At 43.8% G+C, this 26,548-nt stretch overlaps 1 protein-coding gene across 2 annotated transcripts in view; it reads left to right on the plus strand.

Moving 5' to 3' along the window:
- The window catches only part of CMTR1 (cap methyltransferase 1), a 79,231-nt gene that overhangs the window by 20,807 nt on the left and 31,876 nt on the right, over window positions 1-26,548 (plus strand). For both annotated transcript variants that reach the window (XM_073628737.1, XM_073628738.1), the window contains exons 7-15: window positions 355-426; window positions 4,485-4,579; window positions 9,501-9,573; window positions 13,417-13,615; window positions 16,129-16,247; window positions 17,421-17,517; window positions 18,580-18,712; window positions 20,675-20,854; window positions 24,900-24,956. In XM_073628737.1, coding sequence (XP_073484838.1) covers window positions 355-426; window positions 4,485-4,579; window positions 9,501-9,573; window positions 13,417-13,615; window positions 16,129-16,247; window positions 17,421-17,517; window positions 18,580-18,712; window positions 20,675-20,854; window positions 24,900-24,956 — 1,025 coding nt within the window. The remainder of the gene's footprint in view (window positions 1-354; window positions 427-4,484; window positions 4,580-9,500; window positions 9,574-13,416; window positions 13,616-16,128; window positions 16,248-17,420; window positions 17,518-18,579; window positions 18,713-20,674; window positions 20,855-24,899; window positions 24,957-26,548) is intronic.

Genomic DNA, 26,548 nt, shown 5'->3' on the forward strand with positions numbered 1-26,548 from the left:
ATTGCCATCAGTCCAGGCACCTGGCGGATCCAGACTTCCTAAGTCGGGATGACGCGGTGCCTGGACTGAACTTGGTGACATCAGCGGTGAGCGGACTTCAGACCGCTCTCCGCTGAAAACGGGTCACAGGACCGCAAAACGGATTTCACTCCTGTGACCCTTAGGAGAAGCCCAGCCTAAAAAGCTCAGGCTGGACTTCTCCTTTTAATTTGCCGGGGTTTTCTTCTCACTTCCTATTTTGGCTATTAACCCAAAATGAAATTGCTCCAAAAATGAAAAAAAAAAAAAAGGTTTTGCCTTTTTGGTTCTACTTTTATTCTGCTTAATTCTGCTTGCTTCTCACTTGTATTACAGAGGAAAATGATCATAGATGATGAGACAGAATTCTGCAGAGAACATCTGCTGGAAAGCCTGTTGGAGTGTAAGGTAAGACCTGTCACCTTTCGCCTCAATATTGGGGGCTCCTGGGGGGGGGGGGGGGGGGGGGAATGTGCCCTAATTCTCCCCCCTCCCAGCGGGGTCTACAGACTCAGCTCAGCTTTGCTTCAAGTTGTTGGATTCGGTTTTTCTGTTGCAGCTGCTTACACATGAAACCTGAGATATGTAAAACATACTGTACTGAAAATAGCAAAATTATTTCCTGATCTCATATTTCCTGTCCTGATTTGTATATGAGTTCCTGTCATATATTTATCTGAAAGAAGACTCCTTTGGGGGTTTTTAACCACTTTCCGCCCACGCTATAGTCCAAAGACGGCTACAGCGCGGGCTTCCAGTGCCCCGAGGGAGTCGATAGACGTCCTCCCCGTGATCGCGCTGCTTGTGAGCCTCCTGCGTCCTTCAGACTGGGCTGATCACAGGACAGGGTAAAGGGGTCATTCACAGCGGCCCTTTAACAGGTGATCAGCTGTCAGCCAATGACAGCGGATCACTTAACCACTTGCCTACCAGGCCAATTCTGAAATTTTTTTCCTACATGTAGAAATAATCTTTTTTTTTTTTTTTGCTAGAAAATTACGTAGAACCCCCAAACATTATATATGTTTTTTAAGCAGACCCTAGAATATAAAATGGCGGTCGTTGCAACTTTTTTCTAGCACGGTATTTGCGCAGCAATTTTTCAAATGTTTTTTTTCTTTTTGGAAAAAAATAAATATAGTTTCATGCTTTTAAAAAAAACAAAACAGTAAAGTTAGCCCAATTTATTTGCATAATATGAAAGATGATGTTACGCAGGGTAAATAGATACCTAACATGTCACGCTTCAAAATTGCACACACTCGTGGAATGGCGACAAACTTCGCTACTTAAAAATCCCTATAGGCGATGCTTTAAAAACTTTTACTGTTTTGAATTACAGAGGAGGTCTAGGGCTAGAATTATTGCTCTCGCTCCAACGTTCGCGGCGATACCTCACATGTGGTTTGAACACCGTTTACATATGTGGGCGCCATTTACTTACGCGTTCGCTTTTGCGTTCAGTGAAGGACGGGGCGAGTTAAATTTTATTCTTTTTATTTTATTGTTAAAGCGGAGTTCCACCCAAAAATGGAACTTCAGCTTTTCCGGTTCCTACCCCCCCTCTGGTGTCACATTTGGCACCTTTCAGGGGGGAGGGGGGAGCAGATACCTGTCTAATACAGGTATTTTGCTCCCACTTCTGGGCATAGATACCCGAGCCACCCGCGGGTATCTACGCCACTTCCCGTGTCTTTTTTTTGTTTCTTTAGCAAAAAATAAAAACCCCAGTGGTGATTAAATACCACTAAAAGAAAGCTCTATTTGTGTGAAAAAAATGATAAAAATTTAATTTGGGTACAGTGTTTGACCGCGCAATTGTCATTCAAAGTGTGAAAGCGCTGAAAGCTGAAAATTGGTCTGGGCAGGAAGAGGGTGAAATTGCCCGGTAAGCAAGTGGTTAAGGCAAAATAAAAATTTTACCAACAATGTGGGTCTATATACAAAGTATGAATAGGGATTTAATAGGCGTGCGCACTAGGTGTGCCAAATGTGCTTGGGCAGTGTTACCAGGTAAAAATAAAGAGAAAAAAAGCCTGAATATTGTAAAGGGCTGCTAAGCTGCAATATATTACAATTTTTATTAATGGGTTTAAAAAAATGTTTTGTTTTGGAAATAGAAAATGAGGCCGCCGCTATTTGACTTGTTGCAGATTCCAATGCATGTTGTGAGAAGCTCACAGTGTGCAGTGAAATCAGAGTAAGTTTATTTCAGTATAGGCCAGGAACCTGTACAACTGTGCAAGACTGAAATGAAGGCTGGAGTGCAGCTTTAGGCCCCTTTCACACGGGCGCCTTTGTGAAGTGGAATCCGCTGATCCCCTGCTGAGCAGGCGGATGACAGGTCCATGTCGGCGCCACTAAAGGGAGGACAGACCATATTGGCCCCATAAAGAATGAGGAAGGACATCTGGTTACTAAGGATGGGGAGATAACGAAGGTATTGAATTTATTCTTCTCCTCAGTCTTCACGAGGGAATTGGGGGGCTTCATTAACCAAAACTGCAGTGTTTATCTTCATGACACAACACAGGAAGCACCTCCATGGTTAACAGAGGACAGAATTAAAATTAGACTTGAGAAACTTTACATTAATAAATCACCGGGACAAGATGGCTTGCACCCGAGGGTACTTAGGGAACTCAGTCAAGTAATTCCCAGACCATTGTTATTAATTTTTACTGACAGTCTACTGACTGGAATGGTACCAGCTATTGGAGAAAAGCCAATGTAGCACCAATATTTAAAAACTGGTCAAAATAAATCCACGGGGAATTACAGACCAGTTAGCCTAACATCAATAGTATGTAAACTCTTGGAGGGGATGATAAGGGACTATATACAAGATTTTAGTAATGAGAACGGTATCATTAGCAGTAATCAGCATGGATTCATGAAGAATCGTTCTTGCCAAACCAATCTACTAACCTTCTATGAGGAGGTGAGTTGCCATCTAGATAAAGGAAGGCCCGTAGACGTGGTGTATCTGGATTTTGTAAAAGCATTTGACACAGTTCCCCATAAACGTTTACTGTACAAAATAAGGTCCGTTGGCATGGACCATAGGGTGAGTACATGGATTGAAAACTGGCTACAAGGGCGAGTTCAGAGGGTGGTGATAAATGGGGAGTACTCGGAATGGTCAGGGGTGGGTAGTGGGGTCCCCCAGGGTTCTGTGCTGGGACCAATCCTATTTCATTTGCTCATAAACGACCTGGAGGATGGGATAAACAGTTCAATCTCTGTATTTGCAGACGACACTAAGCTAAGCAGGGCAATAACTTCTCCGCAGGATGTGGAAACCTTGCAAAAAGATCTGAACAAATTAGTGGGGTGGGCGACTACATGGCAAATGAGGTTCAATGTAGAAAAATGTAAAATAATGCATTTGGGTGGCAAAAATCTGAATACAATCTATAGACTGAGGGGAGAACCTCTGGGGGTATCTAGGATGGAAAAGGACATGGGGGTCCTAGTAGATGATAGGCTCAGCAATGCCAAGCTGCTGCTAACAAAGCAAACAGAATATTGGCATTAAAAAGGGGAACAACTCCAGACATAAAATGGTAATTCTCCCGCTCTACAAGACTCTGGTCCAGCCGCACCTGGAGTATGCTGTCCAGTTCTGGGCACCAGTCCTCAGGAAGGATGTACTGGAAATGGAGCAATACAAAGAAGGGCAACAAAGCTAATAAAGGGTCTGGAGGACATTAGTTATGAGGAAAGGTTGCGAGCACTGAACTTATTCTCTCTGGAGAAGAGACACTTGAGAGGGGATATGATTTCAATATACAAATACCGGACTGGTGACCCCACAATAGGGAGAAAATTTTTTGCGCGGAAGGGAGTTTAACAAGACTTGTGGCCACTCATTAAAATTAGAAGAAAAGAGGTTTAACCTTAAACTACGTAGAGGGTTCTTTACTGTAAGAGCGACAAGGATGTGGAATTCCCTTCCACAGGCGGTGGTCTCAGCGGGGAGCATCGATAGCTTCAAGAAACTATTAGATAATCACCTGAATGACCACAACATACAGGGATATACAATGTAATACTGACATATAATCACACACATAGGTTGGGCTTGATGGACTTGTGTCTTTTTTCGACCTCACCTACTATGTAACTATGCAGAGCAGACATGGACACAGCCCGCTCTCGTCTATCGGGCAATAAGATGGAAATGGACGGCCTGTCCGTTTCCATCTGATGTCATCCGATCCGCCAGATGGATGGGGAATAGGTCCCCCATCTGCCTGTTTTTGGGGGGGACAGGATCGAATATCTGCTGCTGCATAGAAAAGACTGGAGGGTCCGCCTGAAAAACTGACAGGTGGACCTGATTGGACAGCCTGTGTGAAATAGGCTTTAATGTACTCTCAGGATGCAATGATTTTACTGATGTCACAGAGGAGGAATAGAGGGATTCTTTATCTGATCACAATCTTTCCTTGTATCTCTTGCAGAGTGCGTTTGATGACCTGGAAGGAGAGGAGATGAGGAGGGCCAGGACACGCTCCAACCCCTATGAGATGATCAGAGGGGCCTTCTTCCTTAACAGGTGAGAACCGCTCTTTCATGTCATGGTAAAGCAAACCTGTCCCTTTTGTCTCAATGTCTCAACTAATGCAGCTACCACATTTAAAGTGGTTGTAAACCCAAAAACAAAACTAACAAAAAAACCTGCAAGACAAAGGCATAACAAGCTAGTATGCATAGCATACTAGCTCATTATGTATTACTTCCCTTGGATCAAAGCCCCCCCGCAGCGGTCCTCGTTCACTGCTCCGGCCGGTGACATCACTCCCGGAGTTACTTCCGGGTATCGCGGGCTTCCGGCGCTGGCATGGAGCCACGATGACGTCACTCACCGCGCATGCACACGGGAGCCGCCGGTAGCGGCACAGTCTAACTGAAGCAACGGCACGTGCTGCCGTTGCTTCAGTGCACATGTGCCGATGTTGACGTCGGCAGATTTAGGCGATATCCAGGGTAGCTACAGGTGAGCCTTATTATAGGCTTACATGTAGCTAAAAGTGGTTGTAAAGGGTTTACAACCACTTTAAGGGCTGGTGAGCTCTAGTATATTACATGTTTTATCTGGGGGTCAATTAATTACAGTGAAACCTCGGGTTACGAGCATAATCCGTTCCAGGAGAATGCTCGTAATCCAGAGTACTCGCATATCAAAGCAAAGTTTCCCCATTGAAGTCAATGTAAACGAAAATAATTAGTTCCGCATTGACTTCAATGGCATGCAATACTGCATGCGGCCAGAGGTGGGGGGGGCGCCGGAGAGCTTCGGAAACGGCCGGAAAGGCCCGAGGACACCTCGGCTGACCTCTGCAAACCTCGGAAAGACTGAGTTCCCGAGGTTTGCCGAGGTCAGCCGAGCTGTCCTCGGGCCTTTCCGTACATTTCTGAACAGTGCCGTTCGGCGCCCCCCCCAACCTTAGACCAAACGCGGTACTACACACGCTTTGACCTGAATCTTGCTTGTTTTGTGAGACAACACTCGCAAACCGAGTTACGATTTTTAAAAATACAGTGCTCGTTAACCGCGTTACTCGCAATCCGAGGTCCCACTGTAATTGTTTACACGTGGTGTCATGTTTTGTTTTATTCTATGTTTTGGTGAGTAATACATTTGTTTTGTTTTTTTTAACTGCTTCAATACCGGGCACTTTTACCCCCCTTCCTGCCCAGGCCTTTTTTCAGCTTTTGCGCTGTTGCACTTTGAATGACAATTGTGCAGTTATGCATCGCTATACCCAAACTAAAATTATCATTTTGTTCACACAACAAGAGCTTTCTTTTGGTGGTATTTACCACATTTTCTTTGTTTCTGTTAAACAATTTTTTTATTTGCAAAACTTTATTTCATAAATGTTGCCCAAAATGTATTCTGCTACATTTCTTTGGTGAAAATAATCCCAAATCAGTGTATATTATTTAGTCTGTAGGAATGTCATAGAGTCCACAAACTATGGTACCCACATGAACTTTAATGGCATCCCAGTCTTATAGGGCGTACACACGGTCGGACATTGATCGGACATTCCGACAACAAAATCCATGGATTTTTTCCGACGGATGTTGGCTCAAACTTGTCTTGCATACACACGGTCACACAAAGTTGTCGGAAAATCCGATCGTTCTGAACGCGGTGACGTAAAACACGTACGTTGGGACTATAAACGGGGCAGTGGCCAATAGCTTTCATCTCTTTATTTATTCTGAGCATGCGTGGCACTTTGTGCGGCGGATTTGTGTACATACGATCGGAATTTCCGACAACGGATTTTGTTGTCGGAAAATTTTATAGCCTGCTCTCCAACTTTGTGTATCGGAAAATCAGATGGAAAATGTCCGATGGAGCCCACACACGGTCGGAATTTCCGACAACAAGCTCCGATCGGACATTTTCCATCGGAAAATCTGACCGTGTGTACGGGGCATTAGTCCGTAGGGTTCAATATTGAGTTGGCTCCGCCCTTTGCAGCTATAACAGCTTCAACTCTTCTGGGAAGGCTGTCCATAAGGTTTAGGAGGGTGTCTATGGGAATGTTTGACCATTCTTCCAGAAGTGCATTTGTGAGGTCAGGCACTGATGTTGGATGAGAAGGCCTGGCTCGCAGTCTACACTCTAATTCATCCCAAAGGTGTTCTATGGGGTTCAGGCTGATCGCGGGTGCAATGCTTTACAGGCTCCAAATTAGAAAACTTTTTTTACCTGAAAAGAGATGTGCATTAATTATTAAAAAGGTGAACTTATCCTTTAACCACTTGCCAAATGACAGCTGCAGCACAGTCGTCTAGTTCTGGGAGGGTGTCTATTAGGGATGCACCGATACCAGTTTTAAGATCGAGTACAACTACCGATACTTTTCCTCAAGTACTCACCGATACCTATTAGCGATACCTATTTTTACAAATTTTTTTTTTTTTATTTTACATTCTTTTTTTTTAATTTTACAATTTTTTTTGGTGGAGAGGTGGGGGTTATTGTTTAGGGTGAGCAGGGGCGTTTTTGTTTAGGGTGGAGAGGTGGGGGTTATTGTTTTGGGCGGAAAGGGGTGTTATTGTTTAGGTTGGAGGGGCAGGGAGGGGGGTTATTGTTTAGGGTGGAGGGGGCATTATTGTTTAGGGTAGAGGGGTGGGGAGGGGTGTTATTGTTTTGGGTGGAGAGGGGAGAGGGGGGTTATTGTTTAGGGTGGAGGGGCAGGGAGGGGGGTTATTGTTTAGGGTGGAGGGGCAGGGAGGGGGGTTATTGTTTAGGGTGGTGGGGCGGGGAGGGGTGTTATTGTTTTGGGCGGAGAGGGGGGTATTTGGGAACCCACACACTGCCAATCACTGCACTACAACACCCAGCAGACCTGCCCCCCCCCCCTCCCTCTAAGAAGTTCTGCAGCAGCAAAACCTGGCTCAGTGCAGGACACACTACTCACCAGGCAGGCAGATCTGCCACCCTGCAGCCACCCGCAGAGGAGTCCAGGGAGAAGCACATCGCCGGAGGACACAAAAAACTAAGCTAAGGGGGAGAGGCGGAGCTGCCGCGGGAGGAGGGCGGAGTTAGGGTGGGTCCACTGCGGGTAAGGGAAATCCCCACTGACAGCTGAAACGTCTACAACTAATGACTGCCTGCATTCTTTTGTATACATTTCATCTGTCAGCGGGGGAATCGCACTGACAGATGAAAGAGCCAAACCTGAAGGTATCAGTTTCAGGTATCGGCGTATTTACACGAGTACCGATACTTGTGCAAAAGCTTAGTATCGGTGCAACCCTAGTGTCTATTGACGTCCTCCCAGAACCGTGCGCACCCGGACACAGCTGATCACAGAGTGGGGTAAAGAGCCAATCGCAGCGGCTCTTTACAACCTGATCAACTGTGTCCAATCACAGCTGTCACAGCATGCAGAGAGGAAACAGCCAATAATCGGCAAGTGTGAAAGGGGACATCTACATTGATCATCAGTGTCCTGATTATCAGTGCAGTCCAAACAGTGCAAATTAGTGCTGCCTCTTAGTGCCCATCAGTGTCCATCAGTGCAGCCTCATCAGCGCACATCAGTGAAGAAGAAAGATTACTTGTTTGCAAAATGTTAAAACAGAAACTAAGAAAAATTTTTTTTTTCCCCCAAATTTTTGGTCTTTTGTTTAGCAAAAAAAAAACCCCAGTGGTGATTAAAGTGGTTGCGATGCATAGTAGCCCATTATGCTTTACCTTTGCAGGAAAATAAAGAGGAAGTAAAACCCATCAGGGTTTACTTTATCTTTAACCACTTCCCGACCGGCGCACGCCGATGTACATCGGCAGAATGGCACGGCTGGGCCAAATGGGCATACCTGTAAGTCCCATTGAACCCGCGATCGCCTCACGGAGAGGACGAATGGGGAGATGCTGATGTAAACAAGCATCTCCCCGTTCTGCCTAGTGACAGTGTCACTGATCTCTGCTCCCTGTCATCGGGAGCAGAGATCAGTGACGTGTCACAGCTAGCCCACCCCCCCTACAGTTAGAAAACACTCCCCAGTACTGACTTAACCCCTCCCCGCCCCCTAGTGGTTAACCCCTTCATTGCCAGTGTCATTTACACAGGAATCAGTGCATTTTTATAGCACTGATTGTATAAATGACAATGGTCCCAAATATGTGTCAAAATTGTCCGATGTGTCCGCCATAACGTCGCAGTCACAAAAAAAATCGCTGATCGCCGCCATTACTAGTAAAAAAAAAAAAAAGATTAATAAAAATGCCATAAAACTATCCCCTATTTTGTAGACACTATAACGTTTGTGCAAACCAATCAATAAACGCTTATTGCGATTTTTTTTTTACCAAAAATATATAGAAGAATACGTATTGGCCTAAACTGAGGGAAAAAAATGTTCTTTTTAATTATTTTTTGGGGATATTTATTATAGCAAAAAGTAAAAAATAATGCGTTTTTTTCAAAACTGTCGCTATTTTTTTGTTTATAGCGCAAAAAATAAAAACCGCAGAGGTGATCAAATACCACCAAAAGAAAGCTCTATTTGTGGGGGGAAAAAAAAGACGTCAACTTTGTTTGGGAGCCACGTCGCTACGACCGCGCAATTGTCAGCTAAAGCGACGCGGTGCCTGAATCGCAAAAAGTGCTCTGGTCAGGAAGGGGGTAAATTCTTCCGGGGCTGAAGTGGTTAAATACCACCAAAAAGAAAGCTCTATGTGGAAAAAAAATTTATAAAAAGTGTTGCATGACCGCGCAATTGTCATTGAAAATGTAACAGCGCTGGCCTGGGCAGGAAGGGGGTGAAAGTGCCCGGTATTGAAAGGGTAAAACTGTTCTTATATATATGGAGTTCAGCTGTATATGTAGTTGTTGGGATTGCCCTTTATGTTTTCCTTATAAGAGGAAAAAGTTCTCAGTCCAACTGATTATTATTATTTTTTTCCTATAATTGATTCACCACTAACTTGCTGTGTCTCTCCTTTCCAGGGCAGCTATGAAAATGGCAAACATTGACCACGTGTTTGAGTACATGTTCACCAATCCTAAGGATTCCCAGGGGGTGAGAACTTTTATCAGCCTTTTTTTCTGTATGTTGGACATTTAGGAGGTGAAGTGTCATGGCCGCCTTTTGGCTGTATCTGTCAGGTGATCTCTGCTGAAGAGGGGTCTTTGTTGTTGAGCTTGTCCTGGATTTCACTCTTCATCAGACACTATGGGGGGGGGGGGGGGATTTACTAAAACTGGAGAGTGCAAAATCTGGCGCAGCTCTGCATAGAAACCAATCCGCTTCCAGTTTTTTTTTTTTTATCTTGTCAAAGCTCAATTGAACAAGCTGAAGTTATAAGCCGATTGGCTACCAGGTACAGCTGCACCAGACTTTGCACTTTCCAGTTTTATTACATCAACCCCTATGTGTCCTTTTTGCCTGAAGGGAGTCTAGAGCAGTGGGCTGTCTTCAGAACAGCTCAGTATTATAAAACCTCCTAGTGGTACTAGGTATCGGTAGCCGGGCCAATACCAAGCATTTGTGCGAGTATCTGTGCTTGCGCAAGTGCTCCCGATACCGAAACCAACACTTTGTGGTGCGATTTGTGTCAATACAAAATGAATGGGCGCAAATCACACTGCAAAGAATCGCATGCGATTTGAACAGGAATGCGGTGCGATTTCTATCCAATTGCATACGAATTTACCCTAACGCTCCTGTGTGTGTGTGTGTGTATAGAAAGGGGAAAGCGCCATCTAGTGGGCAGTTTATTAAAAATGTTAGAACTCACAGTGCATATCTGGCCAAATGCAAAATCTTGCATAGGTGTCCCGGCCCCGCCGATGATAGCAAATCATGGCCGCTGGAGGTCCTCACAGGGCTGGAGGAGATGTAGAGGCGGTCCGCCCCCCAAGCTGACATCACTTCCCGCCCTATACCCACGGGGTCCCAGAACCTCCAGCCCTGTGAGCACCTCCAGCGGCTGTGATTTGCTATCATTGGCGGGACTGGGACACCTATGAAAATGTTGTATTTGGCCAGATATGTACTGTGAGTTCTAACATTTTTAATAAACTGCCCACTAGATGGCACTTTTTCCTTTCTATACACACACACAAGCAGTGGGGGAAACCGTTTCCAATTCGGACAGTAATTGTTTAAATTCCACGTGATTCTCTGCAATGCAATTTGTGACAATTTTATTTTGCATTGAGGCAAATCGTACCGCAAAGTATCCGTACTCAGTATTGGATAAAAAAAAAGGATCAGTGCAACCCTAGTTGGTACCAGTGTTAAAGGATAAGTTCACCTTTAGGAGCATGTTACACCCATATTTAGGGTGTAACATGTAACACGCTCCTATACACCAGCCACCAGCACTCCCCAATCTTTGACAGCGAGAAGGGGATCTTCTCTCTGCAGCCGCTGTCACTTTTTGAAAACAGCAGCGCTGTGCTGGACTCCACCCACACAGCTGCATCATTCATTTACAGTTTCCTATGAATGAATGAAATACAAGTACCGTTGACCACTGCGGCAGACGGCCAGAAGGGTGCTGGTGACCACGTACTTCCTGCCATTCAGTAACTGCCTGCCCGTATCGGAGGTATGAGCAGACAATGTACTGAGAGTCTGCAGGATACTGTCATTGCACCCGTCATCTGCAGATTGCAAGTACAATGCTTTACAGGCTGCTGTGTAAAAAAAATAAATAATAAAAGCACATTTTTCTACCTGCATAAATATGTGAATTTCGTTTTTTTTTTTGAAAGGTGAACTTATCCTTTCATTTCGTCAACTAAAATACTACTAAAACAATTCAGATGACTAAAACTAAAATGGTATTTTAGTCAAAAGACTATGACTAAAACAAAATCAAAATCAACACTGCACTACCACATGAAGATAAAAAGGGGGCATCTACTAAGCTTCAGTAAGAAAAAAAATAAGAAAAAGGTTTTTCTTATTTTTTTTTTCTTAATATTGGTAATATATTCAGGTAATATGTGCAATGGCATTACAGCCAATACAGTTTACAGTTTTTGTGTTTTTTTTTTGTATTTTAACCACTTCTATACCGCATATGATGTCCTAGGTTTTCAGTTGTGATATCATCCAGATATCGCTTTTTTTCATCCGGCGATTTCCTAAACCATAAGAACAATCATAGCGGCTGTTTAGCCGCTCGATCGTTCTTACCGGCGACGGGAGGGGACGCTCCCCCCCCCCCCCCCCCCCCCTGCTGCCCTCCAGTGCTTCTCTGGGCTCTCCCATGCGATCGAGGACCCAGAGAAGGAATCCCCCGGCGCCGGAAGGAAGCCATAGAGAGAACCGAGGGACAGATGGTCCCTGGCAATCTCTATGACTCTCAAAGGCCTGAGTGCGATGTCACATCCGGGCCGCTGGAAATAAACAAAGCCTGGGACTTGGCTGGAAAGCCTGAGATCGTTCATTTTTTTTTTTTTTTGATCTGATGCTTTTCAGCCTGGAGGAGAGATGTGGGGTCTTTTAGACCCCACATCTCTTTTTAAAGAAGACCAGTCACGCAACATTCCTATTACAAGGGATGAAAAGAAGAAAGATAAAGGGCGCAACAAACAATTATACTATGTGATAAAATTAATGTTAAGTCCCGTATTTATCGGCGTATAACACGCACCTTTTTCCCCTTAAAAGCAGGGGAAAATCGTGGGTGCGTGTTATACGCCGATCTCCACTGATTGTGAGCGGAGCGAGCGCCAGCGATATACACATAGCCGAGTGTACTCTGCTATTCTCGGCTCTACTCACAGTTAGGGACGGGACTGCGAGAGGAGCCGAAACTAGCCGAGTATACTCGGCTTTGTGTATCTCGCCGACGCTCGCAGTCAGCTGAGATTGGCACCAATTTTAAATAATCAGTGGCTGGGCAATGCTGCAAAGTGTCTGGCAAGGCTGCAAAGGCACTGGGCAAGGCTGCTGATGGACACTGGGCAAGGCTGCAATGATGGACAAGGCTGCAGATGGACACTGATAAGGCTGCATTGATGGGCATTTAAATGTAAGTTTTTTTTCCTTAAACTTCCCTCCTAAACTTGGGGTGCGTGTTATACGCCGATAAATACGGTATATACTATATCAATAATTAAATAATGTAGGTATAGCAGTAAACGGTTCAAAATACACAGCCAATGTACTCTTAACACAACAAAAAGTCCATATGATAAACAGACTTAATGTGAATAAACAAATCTTCTGTATTCACTCCAACCACATCTTTACATCCCTTGTAATAGGAATAAAAGTGGTCAACATTTTTTTTTTTAAAAGCAAAGTCTAAAATTTTTTTTTAAAATTAAAATAAACCATAAAAAAAAAAATTTAAAGCGCCCCCGTCCCCGCGAGCTCGCACGCAGAAGAAAACGCATACGTAGGTCACGTCCGCATATGTAAACAACGTTCAAACCACACATGTGAGGTATCACCGTGAACGTTAGAGCGAGAGCAATAATTCTAGCACTAGACCTCCTCTGTAACGCTAAACATGTAACCTGTAAACATTTTTAAAACGTCGCCTATGAAGATTTTTAAGTACCGAAGTTTATCGCCATTCCACGAGTGTGCGCAATTTTAAAGCGTGACATTTGAGGTATCTATTTACTCGTCGTAACATCAACTGTCACGTTATTTACAAGCTGCTTGCTGTGGGGGCACCCAGCAGGAGGGAGGGGCCATGAGCTCCAGCCAGGGACCCGAGAAGAGGAGGATTTGGGCTGCTCTGTGCAAAACCATTACACAGAGCAAGTAAGTATAACATGTTTGGTATTTAAGAAAAAATAAAAATGACTTTAATTCCGATTTCAGTGTTAAGGTGTTGCTCTTTCCCAGACGGAGGAAGCAGAGCCATTGTGACATTGTCTCTTTTCCGTTCTCCAGAAGTCGCTGGTTAGAGATAAGGACTCAGAGTTGCTGTACTTCGCAGACGTTTGCGCCGGACCGGGCGGCTTCTCCGAATACGTGTTGTGGAGGAAGAAATGGCACGCCAAAGGGTTTGGCATGACCCTAAAGGGACCGAATGACTTCAAACTAGAAGACTTTTACGCTGCACCTAGCGAACTCTTTGAACCGTATTACGGTAAGTACCCCCTTCGTTGTGCAAAAACAATCTCCATTTTTTTTTTAAATAGACCCGATTTTCAATATTTCTGCCCCCCAAACGAATCCCTTTTCTCTCCTGTTTGAGTCTTCCGGATTGTTCGACTGATCATCTGTTTTTTTTCTCTATGGGAAAATGTCTCCTGGTCACGTTTTCCTCCTCCTTTCGAGTTTGCTGAAGAAGTGTGACTTGCTTATGTCTCGCTTCCTTCTGTGGGCAGATATCTTCTCCACAGCACCCCGGGTCGCAACCCGCCTGCAGCCATTAACCACTTAAAGCGGAGCTCCACCCAAAAGGGGAAGCTGCGTTTGTTTGCCCCCTCTGGAGCCACATTTGCCACCTTTTCAGAGGGAGCGGGTACCTGGTTTTAACAGGTACCCACTCCCACTTCTGGCTGATCTTGGTGCTCCTCCTGCTTCCCCCGCCGGTGGGCCATTCACAAAGCGCAGTGCACTTTGCACATGCGCAGTAGGAAGCTGGCTGTGAAGCCATAAGGAAAGGTGGTGGCAGCACCTGAGAGACGATTGAAAAATCGGCTGGGGTGAAGACACCACTGGATCCCTGGACGGGTAAGTATTGTCCGCTGAAAAATCTCAGTCACACCATAAGGCGCTGATCGCCGCTATTACTAGTATAAAAAAAGAAATCAATAAGTAAAAACTCAATAGATATCCCGTTTGTAGACGCTATAACGTTCACGTAAACCAATCTATTTTCCCCTTTTTGGGATTTCTTTTACCAAAAATATGTAGCAGGATACTATTGGCATAAATTGATGAAGATTTTTTTTTTTTTTTTTTACATTTTTTATTGAATATGTTTTATATCAGAAAGTAACTTTTTTTTTTTTTTTTTTAATTGTCTTTTTTTTTATTTGTTTGTTTATAGCGCAAAAAATAAACGCATACCACCAAAAGAAAGCTCTAATTGTGGGAAAGAAATTACATAAATTGTATTTGGATACAGCGTCCCACCACCGCGCAATTGTCAGTTAAAGTAACGCAGTTCCGTATCACAAAAACAGGCCTGGTCATGAAGGGGGGTAAATTGGTTAATCCACGGCCATACTCTGCCTTAGTCCTGAGCTCGGCCTGCGTACTCACTCACCACATTGTGCACATTGTGCATTACCATTTAATGTGATATGACATGTGGGGCCTGCATAAGGCATTCATTTTAACCGCTTGCCGACCGTATAGTGTGTATATACGGCGGCAAGTCGGCTTTTCTGTACAGGATCACGTACCTAGTACCTATTTCGTGATCCTGCATTTCCTGGGTCTGTGGCTCGAATGCCTGCCGCCAGTGACTCACTCCCGCTGTGATTGGGACCCGCTGATCGCACGGGACACAAGCAGAACGGCGGTCTGCCTATGGAAACAAAGCAGACTGCCGTTCTGTCAGTAGGGAAGGTATTGATCCTGTGTTTCTGCAAAGCAGGAACATGGATCTCTGCCTTCCCATAGTGCAAGCAGAGGTCGCAGTCCCACTATAAGTCGCTTATCGCCACCATTACTAGTAAAAAAATAAAAAAAATGACATAAATAAATCTCATAGTTTGTAGATCCTATGTAGCAGGATACATATTGGCCTAAATTTATGAAGAAATTATATTTTTTACATTTTTTTTATTGGGTATGTTTTATAGCAGAAAGTAAAAAATATTGTTTTTTATTCTTTTAAATTGTCGGTCTTTATAACGCAAAAAAATAAAAACCGCAGAGGGCTTTCACACTGGAGCGATGCGCTGGCAGGACGCTAAAAAAAAGTCCTGCTAGCAGCATCTTTGGAGCGGTGAAGGAGCGGTGTATACACCGCTCCTTCACCGCTCCTGCCCATTGAAATCAATAGGGCAGCGCGGCTATACAGCCGCCATAGCGCTGCTGCAGCAGCGCTTTGCGGTGGTTTTAACCCTTTCTCGGCCGCTAGCGCGGGGGGGGTAAAAGCATCCCGCTAGCGGCCGAATAGCGCAGCGAAATTGACGGTAAAGCGCAGCTAAAAATAACGGCGTCTTACCGCCGACGCACCCACCACCCCAGTGTGAAAGAGGCCTAATGGTAAGAAGTGTACAGCGCTTTTATTGAGCACGGGGAGAGGGATCTTGGAATCCAAAGTGGGGCATGATCCTGGAGCTCAGCTTTTAAAGTCAAGCCTGCCAAACACATATAGGTGCTCTACTTTATATCTTATATTCAGCAAAAGATTTGTAAAGTAGTGCACATCGTCCTCTGATTGCCTGCCAGTACTCTGCTTCCTGGTTACAGTATATACCAGCAAGAAGGGGTGGGGGAGGTGACAGCACTTTTCAGAGACTTTTATTGTAGAAAAAAAAACATAAAAAAGAAATGACGCTCAATAGAAATCCAAGATTAATTGATAATTAAACTTTGCAGGACACGCTGCATCTCCCTCTCCCTCGTGTAATGTTGTTCAGAATACTTTTATTTATTTTTTTGGCCTGTCTCCATTTCCACTCTCTTTGCTCCCTGCAGGTGAAGGAGGAGTAGACGGTGATGGAGATATCACCCGCCCAGAGAACATCACCGCCTTTCGGAACTTTGTCTTGGATAATACAGATCACAAGGGTGTTCACTTCATGATGGCCGATGGGGTAAGTCTTTACCAGAGGCGCCGTTTATCTGCTCTTGGGCAATGACTGCATCTATGTGTGCAAAGAAACCTAGAAAAGTGAGGACAGAAAAAGGCAAAACAGTTCATATATATATATATATATATATATATATATATATATATGATCTCTATCTATCTATATATATATCTCTATCTAGATATATATAGATATGAGACGGGGGCTCCTTAGCACGTGATCAGCTGTGACAAATCACAGCGTGAACCAGGAAGTGCCGGTAAACTTCTTTCCTCAGTTCGCGCTGACAGGGAGAGACGATTGGCCACACTTCCTGTCAGTGGGGGGTCTGCGCTGATAATCAGCACATTGATTATCAGTGCAGCTCTCATGAGAGGCTCCATACCACGATCGGCGATGCAGTGTGTCAGAGTGACACACAGCACCGCCGATCGCCGCGCTGCGCACCCCCGCGGTCACACGCCGACATGTTATCCTGAAAATATGATGTCCAGTCAGGATAACAGAATCACAGGGAAGTGGTTAATCGCCCCTGAAGTTTTTGTTTTTTGCTAAACATGTGAAAAAAAAAAAAAAAGTTTCTGTTATAAAATTTTGCAAACAGGTCATGCTGCTCTGATGGACTGCACTGCTGAGGCGGCACTGGTAGGCTGCACTGATGAGGCGGCACTGATTGGCAACACTGATGGGCACTGTTGGGGCTGCCCTGATTATCAGTGTCGATGTCCCCTTCCACACTTGCCGGTTACCGGCTCTCCTTCGTGTGTGTTTACATTGTGATCAGCTGTGATTGGACACAGCTGATCACATGGTAAAGAGCCGCTGTGATTGGTTCTTTACCCCGATCTGTGGTCAGCTGTGTTCAAAGGACACAGTGATCACAGGGCGCGCCAGATGCGTGCCGCAGTGGACGTGGTTCTGGGAGGACGTCAATAGACTGTAGAGGTACTATAAAGGGATATGCTTTGTTCATTTTTCATGTCTGAGGTTTACCATCACTTTAACCCAAGTAGTCATAAATTTAAAGTGCCCTGTGCCCTGTGATGTACTCCCAAGAAAAGGATTTTACAGGTAAACCCTAATAGGTAAAAATCCTAATCAAGAGACTATAGTTGTGCTTGAAGAGGTTGCTGTGTGTGTTGTGTATGGATGTACTCAAATATTTTCTGCTTATAGGGGTTCTCGGTGGAGGGTCAGGAAAACATTCAGGAAATTCTCAGCAAGCAGCTTCTCCTCTGTCAGTTCCTCGTAGGACTGTCTGTAGTCCGGACCGGTGAGTTCTGTAGATGTTTATCTGAATGTAATCTGTGAAAGAATTTTACTCTTAAAGGGTAACTTCACTTTTGTGGGAAAAAAAAAATAACAAAACATAATGTAGCACATACAAATGCGACACAAGTCATATTGTAATTGAATCTTTAAAAAAAAAATGACCTTTCCCTTTCAATCTGCAGCCGCTGTCATTTTCTGTAAAATACAATATGGCGACCTGGAGGTGTCCTGTAAACAGAATGTGTACGGAACGCCTCCCCAGAAATGTAATTTCCTACTTGTGTGATTGGCTCACTGATTTGCCCAAAAGTCTGCACTAAGATACAAGTCAGATTTTAGGCATCCCCTGCAACAACAAAAAATGTCATTTTTGGTGAGAGACTCCCAAAGAAAAATCAAGTCCTGCCACTTTTTTCATTAGAACCCTGCAGGTGCAGCAGCCGAGTGATAATTTCATCACTTTTATTCCGATCACAGGAATTGTAAACATCCCTTGTGATAAAAATAAAGCATGAAAGGTCCTCTTTATGGAGACATCTGGGGTCTGTAAGACCCCAGATCTCTCCTCTACCCAGGAAAGCATGAGATAAAAAAACTGTGTTCATGGGGGGAAATCGAGCGATTTTCTTTCCTGCAACTCAAATCTGGCCATGACTTAGTTTTTGGTTGTGGTTAGAGAGGGGAAGGGTTATAAACTTGACAGAGGTGCACACTATTCTCTATTACTTAAAAAAAAAAAAAGTTCTACTACTGTCTGTGCCAACATTGAAGATATTTTCCTTCTTTCCTGTCTCTGTGACCACACAGGAAGTGAAGGAAAATGTCCCCCGTGTCTTCACAGTCAGCAGCTTGCAACCAGGGTAGTTCAAACCCCTAACCCCCCTTCCCCATCCAGAACCGAAAGTAAAAGTTTGTTTAGAGTTGGATGGAATTAGCACTTTGCCAGTTTTTATTGCTTGCCACGAGTATCGTCAGGTTTGTTGCCACATATAAAAGGGAGATATGTGTTTTTAGTATATCCTGTCGAATCCTTTTTTTTTCATTTAACTTTGTGTCCTTTCAGGGGGACATTTCATCTGTAAGACCTTTGACCTGTTCACCCCATTCAGCGTGGGACTGATTTACTTGCTGTACTGCTGCTTCGAACGGGTCAGCCTCTTCAAGCCAGTGACCAGCCGGCCAGCTAATTCCGAGAGGTGAGTGTGGCAGAGTGGATGAGCAGCCATTGCTGGGAGAGGCTGGTGTCCTGTTGTCCGATAATGACATTTATAGCCAGAATCATAACCCAGAATTTTTTCATGGTTATTCTATGTTTAACCACTTGCTTATCGGGCACTTAAACCCCCCTCCTGCCCAGACCAATTTTCAGCTTTCAGCGCTGACGCACTTTGAATTACAATTGCGCGGTCATACAACACTGTACCCAAATGAAATATTTATCATTTTTTCCCCATAAATAGAGCTTTCTTTGGGTGGTGTTTGAACACCTCTGCGGTTTTTATTTCTTTGTCAAAAAATTGTAAAGACTGAATTTAAAAAAAAAATAATTTTTTTTTTTTTTATATTTTGTTATAAAAAATTTAAAACAGGTAATTTTTCTCCTTCATTGATGTACGCTGATGAGGCGGCACTGATGAGTGGCAATTATGGGCACTGATCAGTTACACTTCTAGGCAGCACTGCTAGGTGGCACTGATTGGCACTACTTGTGGGCATTGATAGGTGGCACTTGTGGGCATTGATAGGTGGCAATTGTGGGCATTGATTGGTGGCACTGTGGGCACTTTTAGGTGGCAATGGCAGGTGGCACAGATGAGGCAGATGTGTCTCTTCCACTTCGAGGCCGCTGTCGCTTTTTTTTTTACATCATGTGATCAGCTGTCATTGGCCCTTTACTCGGATCGGTGATCACCCGAGTCTCAGTGACACGTGTGCGCGTGCACAGGGGAGGCCGTCATATGACGGCCTCCTGAAAATTCAGGTCCACAGCGCGGATGTCAGGTGGTTAACCACTTCTCGCCAGGCGGTTTGCAGTCCAGAGTCCGGTGTCTTTCTGTTCAGGTGCAAATTTTTGCCTAAATTCGCACTTGAAACGGACACAAAAACGCACAGGACCCTTTTCAAAACGACACCGTGGCCACCCCGGACATGTGGGAACCAGGTCCACTGAGAGCCGGTCACGTTCACATGTTATGCGAATTGGATGCGGTTGAAACAGCATCCAATTTGCATATATGTAAACCCAGCCTTAGTGTCACTGGTTCCCACACAGTGTCAAGAGTTTCAGAATGTCCGCCGCAATATCGCAGTCCCGCTATAAGTCACTGATCACCACCATTGCTAGTATATTATTATTATTATTATTATTATTATTATTATTATTATTATTATACTTATTCAGGGAAGCCTATCCCACACCCACCTAACAATCCCATCAAATCATTCCCTGCCTCTGTTACCTTTTGTACCACCACCCCCTCCCTTTAGAATGTAAGCTCTACGAGCCGGGCCCCCCTGTCCCTTCTGTATTGAACTGTACTGTAATTGTGCTGTCCCCCCTCTACATTGTAAACTGTTGGCGCTATATAAATCGTTAATAATAATAATAATAATATTAAATAATTTAAAATTCCAGTATATATCCCATTGTTTGTAGACGCTATAACTTTTGCGCAATATACACTTATTGGGATTTTTTTATTTTACCAAAAATACGTAGCAGAATACATATTGGCCTGCATTTATTTGATTTGAATTTTTAAGATTTTTTTAATTGGATATGTTTTATAACAGAAAGTAAAAAAAAAACATTTTTTTAAAAAAAGAAAAATTGTCAGTATAGCACAAAAAATAAAAAAATACAGTGGTGATCCAATACCACCAAAAGAAAGCTCTATTTGTGGGGAAAAAAAAGGACATCTATTTTATTTGGGTACAAAGTTGCACGACCGCGCAATTGTCAGTTAAAGCAACACATTGCCGTATCGCAAAAAATGGCCTGTCATTAAGGGGGGGGTTAAATCTTTCGGAGGTCAAGTGGATACAGTACAATGTCCTCATTGGGTTTACTTTTCCCTGTCTGTTATATTTATGAATTCTGTTCTCATTGTTTACAGTGGTGTGTTTATTATATCTTTGTTATGTCTTCATCTCTTTAGGTATATTATAGGGCGCGGCTTGAAGGCGGGCATAGATGACGTGCGCTCTTACCTGTTTTCAGTAAACCTTCGCCTTAACCAGATGCGTAACTCTGATCAGGATGTCACCCTGGTGGTACCTTTGGAGGTGCTAAGAGGGGACCGGCAGTTTCACGAGTACATGGTCCGCTCTAATGAGAGGTGAGAGAGTTTAGAAACTGATTTAGCGCTTTGGACTCATTCATGTTTCATGTGTAGATTGAACATACATAATAATTTTAACTTGTAGGCTTTAGCCCCCCCGCCGTGGGAGCACAAATCATTCCAGTTTCCAGAGCCAGTTTCTCCCTGAAGTACAGAAGAGCCACACTTCCTCTTTTTTTTTTTCTGCCATGGATTCAAAAAACTTTATTGCTTTTTAGACAAATTGACAAAGCCCAGACTAAAGCAGATCGCTCTCTGCCAGAACCTCTCCCTTTCCTTCAACACTTTTCAACGCCCATAGGGGCTTAGTCATGAAACGACATGATGTTGGATGGAGGCATCACCCCCCACAGGGAGCCGAGAAGGATAGCACTAAACAAGCAATGGAGATCCCAGACAGTTGATTCCTAACATGTGTATTGAAGGAATTCGTCAGAGAAGCAGAGGAGATCCCAATAAAACCATCTGGACTTCTGTTCCTTTGACTTATCTCGCAAAGCAGAGGTCAGATCTTCCATTTGCTCAATGTCCTTCACTCTTGCGAGCCATTGGGCCACCGTTGGCGCAGACTGTTGCTTCCATAGAGTTGGGATGCTGGCACGAGCAGCATTAAGGAGATGTTTGAGAAGGGATTTACGATAACTAGGGTTGTCCCGATACCGATACTAGTATCGGGACCGATGCAGAGCGTTTGTGCGAGTACTTGTACTCTCACAAATGCTCCCGATGCCAGATCCAATACCTGGGAGAGATAATTAAAGCGACCCGGCACAAACGGAAGTCAGCGGGCGGAACAACGGAAGTGATGCTCCGTGTCGACGTTGGCGGTTGGACATCCCGACGCCCATCTTGGTACACCCTGCACTCTGCCGCAGTAAGCCAGCAGTGGACACCTTGTTACAGCCAGCCCATATAGTTCAGGCTGGGTGTAACAAGATGGCCGCTGCTGCTTTTATGCGGCCGCAAGGAGTACTAAGATGGGCCGTCGCAGGCAGCCTTTCCTCATGGCATTTCAGTGCCTGCCCATCAGTGCCCATAAATGCCACCTATTAGTGCCCAATGCCCATAAGTGCCGCCCATCAGTGCCAGCCACCTCTCAGTGCCATCTACCAGTGCCAGCCACCTGTCAGTGCCAGCCACCTGTCAGTGCCATCTGTCAGTATCAGTCAGTGCTCATCAGTGCCACCTAATCCTGTCATTGCTCATTAGTGCTGCTTAATCAGTGCCACCTATCAGTGCCACTTAATCTGTATTGTGCTTTGAAAACTGTCACATGACATAAAAAAAAAAAAAGTTTTGGTAATCGGTATCGAGTACTTGAAAAAAGTAACGGTACTTGTACTCGGTCTTATAAAAGTGACATCAGGACAACCCTAATGATAATCTTTCCTTGATAAAGGGGTAGGATTAAAGTGGTTGTTAACCCTAAAAAAAAAACAAAAAAACCTGCAAGACAAAGGCATAATGAGCTAGTATGCATAGCATACTAGCTCATTATGAATTACTTACCTGAAATTGAAGCCCCCGCAGCCGTCCTCGTTTACCGCTCCGGCAGCCGACATCGCTCCCGGAGTTACTTCAGGGTATCGTGGGCTCCAGCGCTGTGATTGGCCGGAGCCGCTGGTAACGGCACAGTCTAAATAAAGCAACGGCACGTACCTGCCATTGCTTCAGTTTGCTTAAGTGCGCATGTGCCAATGACATTGGCACATGCAAATAAAGGGGATATCTCCTAAACCGTGCAGGTTTAGGAGATATCCAGGGTAGCTACAGGTAAGCCTAATTATAGGCTTACCTGTAGCAAAAAGTGGTTGTAAAGGGTTTACAACCACTTTAAGTAGGACTGCAGCTGGGTTTACTTGTAAGGTGATATCTGTGAATTTATGTATGAACTTAAGCACTGGTTGCCAAAAAGTTTGGAGCACAGGGCAATCCCAGAAAATATGTAAGAGGGTGCCTGAGTGTAGGCCGTAGCGCTAACAACGATCAGTTTGTTGAGGGAATAGCTTCGCCAGAACAGAAGGGGTTCTACACCAACGCGTCATTATTTTATGGTTGGTCTCCTGATATTTGCAACATAGAGAAGATTTCTGTGCCAAAAAAAGTAGGCATTCTTTTTGAGGTTCGGTGGAGGTGACTTGCAAGTCCCTCTCCCATTTTGCCAAGATTTCTGTGGCGTGAAGATCTAGCAGGGAATTTGTAAGAGGTTGATAAGGACCTCCTGGGTCGGTCCCTCTCCCAAGCAAAGTTCCTCAAAAGAGTGGAGCTTTCGGGTAAAAAGGGTTGGTTTGGGCAGTGAGCCAAGAAAATGGCTGACAGTTGATTAATCCTCCAGTGATCTATGGTGAGTGGAGCCCGTCCAGGGAGCAAGTTCTCCGTAGTTCTCCAACCGGAGGAACCTAGGAACAAAGAGGCCCTCATGAGTCCCTGTGGGGCTTGCGAAAGAAAAGATGGGTCAGTGAGACCAGGTATAAAGTCCGCATGACCAACAAGTGGCGTCATTGGGGATGGAAAACTTTTCAAGCAGGAGCTTTTTGCCTTCAGACTCTCTCTCTTTGATTGAAACTTCCTACAGTGAACAGGGCACACAGGGAGGAGGAGGAGGAACCACTTCTGACTTAGTTGTGCGTTTGCATTGTAGCTGGAGCTTTTAGGGTGAAATTTCAGCCAAATATTAATATCATTCAGTGCTCAGTACATAAAAATGTATACGCTCTGTTATGCCCATGTTGCAAAACTCCAGCTATAACTTATAGTCAAGTTCCTCCACCCCAAAATCGCTCATCCATGTCTTTATGGACCTTGCTTTGTGCTCTGGTGGGCAGTCATGTTGGAACAGGAAGGGGCCATCCCCAAACTGTTCCCACAAAGTTGGGAGCATGAAATTGTTCAAAATGTCTTGGTATGCTGAGGCCTTAAGAGTTCCCATCACTGGAACTAAGGGGCCAAACCCAACCCCTGAAAAACAACTCCACACCATAATCCCCCTTCACCAAATGATTTGGACCAGAAGAACCACAGCAGAAGCGGGACGCGTTCGCCCCCTGCAGGTAGAAGTGCAGGATCACATTATATATATATATATATATATATGTATGTATGTATATGTATGTATATATATATATATATATATATATATATATATATATATATATATATATATATATATATATAATGTATATGTGATCCTGCGCACAGTTGCCACCCTGTAGTAGTAAAACTGCTATAGGGCGGTCAGCAAGTGGTTAATATTAGTCTACTTTCACACTGGGGCGTTGGGGGCATCGGCGGTAAGGCGCTGTTATTTGTAGCGGCGCTTTACTGTTGTTTTTTCGGCCACTAGCGGGGCGCTTTTAACCCCCGCTAACGGACGAAAAAGGGTTAAAAGCGCCGCTGCAGCCGGGACTTTGGCAGGGCTGCCCATTGATTTCAATGGGCAGGGGCACTGTAGGAGCGGTGTATACACCGCTCTTACAGCGCCTCAAAGATGCTGCTTGCAGGTCTTTTTTTTTTTTAGTGTCCTGCCAGCGCACCGCTCCAGTGTGAAAGCACTCGGGCCGCTAGAGTGAGAAGAGAGGCTCTTTAAAGGCGCTAATTTTAACGCTGTATCGCTAGTAAAGCGCCTCAGTGTGAAAGCAGCCTTAGTTAAAAATTAAATAAATTAATTAAATTAATGTATGGCTGTAAAAATATAAAGCTGGCCATAGACGGATCGAAATACTGAACCTTGATCCATCTATGGGCAGGCTGGTTTTACTGAAGCTGATCCATCAATCGATCTCACTACAACCAGCCTGACGTGTTTTTTTTTTTTTTTTTTTGCACAATTACTGCCAGCAGCTATAACAGCACTATGGGAGGGATTCGCCCCATCAACACTAACTGGTGTTGATGGAGGAATCAAGTGACTGTCGTTCCTTCAACCCATAATGTATGCCCAGCCCAATAATAAAGCACATATTGGAAAAAAGGACAAATGGCTCTGATAGTTGGACATTGTAGATTTCGGCAGTAATATCTCTTCTTTTTTTTTGTTCTCCAGGTATTGTGAAGTGCAGATCAAAGCTCTGGGTAAAATCCATGGTTTTGTCCAAGACTCGTAAGTAAAACTCATTAACACATGAGATGAACTGATACACATTGCATGTTATAAATGTTTAGTTTACCACTGCTGGAATTTTGTTCTGGAGCTTTTTTTATTTTTTTTGCAGCTCGAATCGGGCAAATTTTTAAGCACTTTTGTGTAGAAATGTATGAAAAACGCTTGATTTGTGCGTTTTTTAGTGCGATTTGTTGCGCTGTGTTGAGCGTTTTTTTTTCTGCTTAAATACAATAATTAAATGAAAGTAAATAATTAAATACATAAATAATAAAAATAAATAAAAAACCCTAACCCCAACCATTAAAGTGATTGTAAAGTCTTGTTTTTATTTTTTTTATTTTTCTGTTAAAATAACAAACATGTCACACTTAACTGCTCTGTGTAATGGTCTTGCACAGATCGGCCCCGATCCTCCTCTTTTCGGGGTCCCTGGCTGGCACTCCTGGCCCCTCCCTCCTGTTGAGTGCCCTTACAGCAAGCAGCCTGCTATAGGGGGGGCACCCGAGCCGAGCTTCAGCTCCGTGTGTTCATTCAGACACGGCGCCACAGGTCGGCCCCACCCCCTCTCTCTCCTGATTGGCTAACTGGGTTTGATTGACAGCACCGATAGCCAATGGCCCTGTTGTGTCTCAGCCAATTAGGAGGGAGAGTCCTGGACTGATAAGGCACTCGTGGACATCGCTGGATAGAGATGGGGCTCAGGTAAGTGTTGGGGGGACTGAGGGAGCTGCTGCACACAGAAGGCTTTTTATCTTAATGCATAGAATGCATTAGGATAAAAAAAAAAACCTTCTGCCTTTACAACCCCTTTAACACTAATATTAACCCCTAATATTAAACCCTATCCCCTAACACAAATATTAACCCCTAATATTTAACCCTAATATTAACCCCTAATATTAAACCCTATCCCTCAAACACTAATATTAACCCCTAACCTAAAAATAAATACGTAAATAAATAGTAATACATAAATTAAACCCTGACCTTATCCCCTAACCCCTTAAAAAAAAAAAAAGTAAATAAAAGTAATAATAAAAGTAAATAATCAAATAATACATAAGTGGTTGAAAAAGTCAAAATGCTGTGCACAAATGCTTGAAAAAAAAAAAAATGCTGAAAAAATGATTGAAAACACGACGTTCAGGTGTGAATGCAGCCTACAAGTTACCTGACGCTCAAAAAAAGTTCTGGAGTTTTTTGTTTTGTAGCTCGAATCAGGCAGATTGGTGCATTTTTTGAAGCATTTATTTGAGGGTTTTTTGAGTGTTCTAGTGGGTTTTTTGAGCGTTTTTCTGCTCACATACAATAGTTAAATGAAAATAAATAAATAAATAATAAAATATATACATAAATAATAAATAAAATTAAATTAAAAAAAAAACCCTAACCCCAACCCTTAACCCTAATATTAACCCCTAATCCTAAACCCTAACCCCAATATTATACCCTAGCCCTAATATTTAGCCCTAACACTAAATTTTAACCCTGAATCCTAAACCCTAACCCTAATATTAACCCCCAACTTAAAAAAAAAAAGAAACAAGTAAAAAAATCAGTAAAATAATAAATAAGCAGATAAAAAAGCT

Source organism: Aquarana catesbeiana, linkage group LG04, assembly GCF_042186555.1.
Source record: "Aquarana catesbeiana isolate 2022-GZ linkage group LG04, ASM4218655v1, whole genome shotgun sequence".
In the NCBI taxonomy this organism is placed as follows: domain Eukaryota; kingdom Metazoa; phylum Chordata; class Amphibia; order Anura; family Ranidae; genus Aquarana; species Aquarana catesbeiana.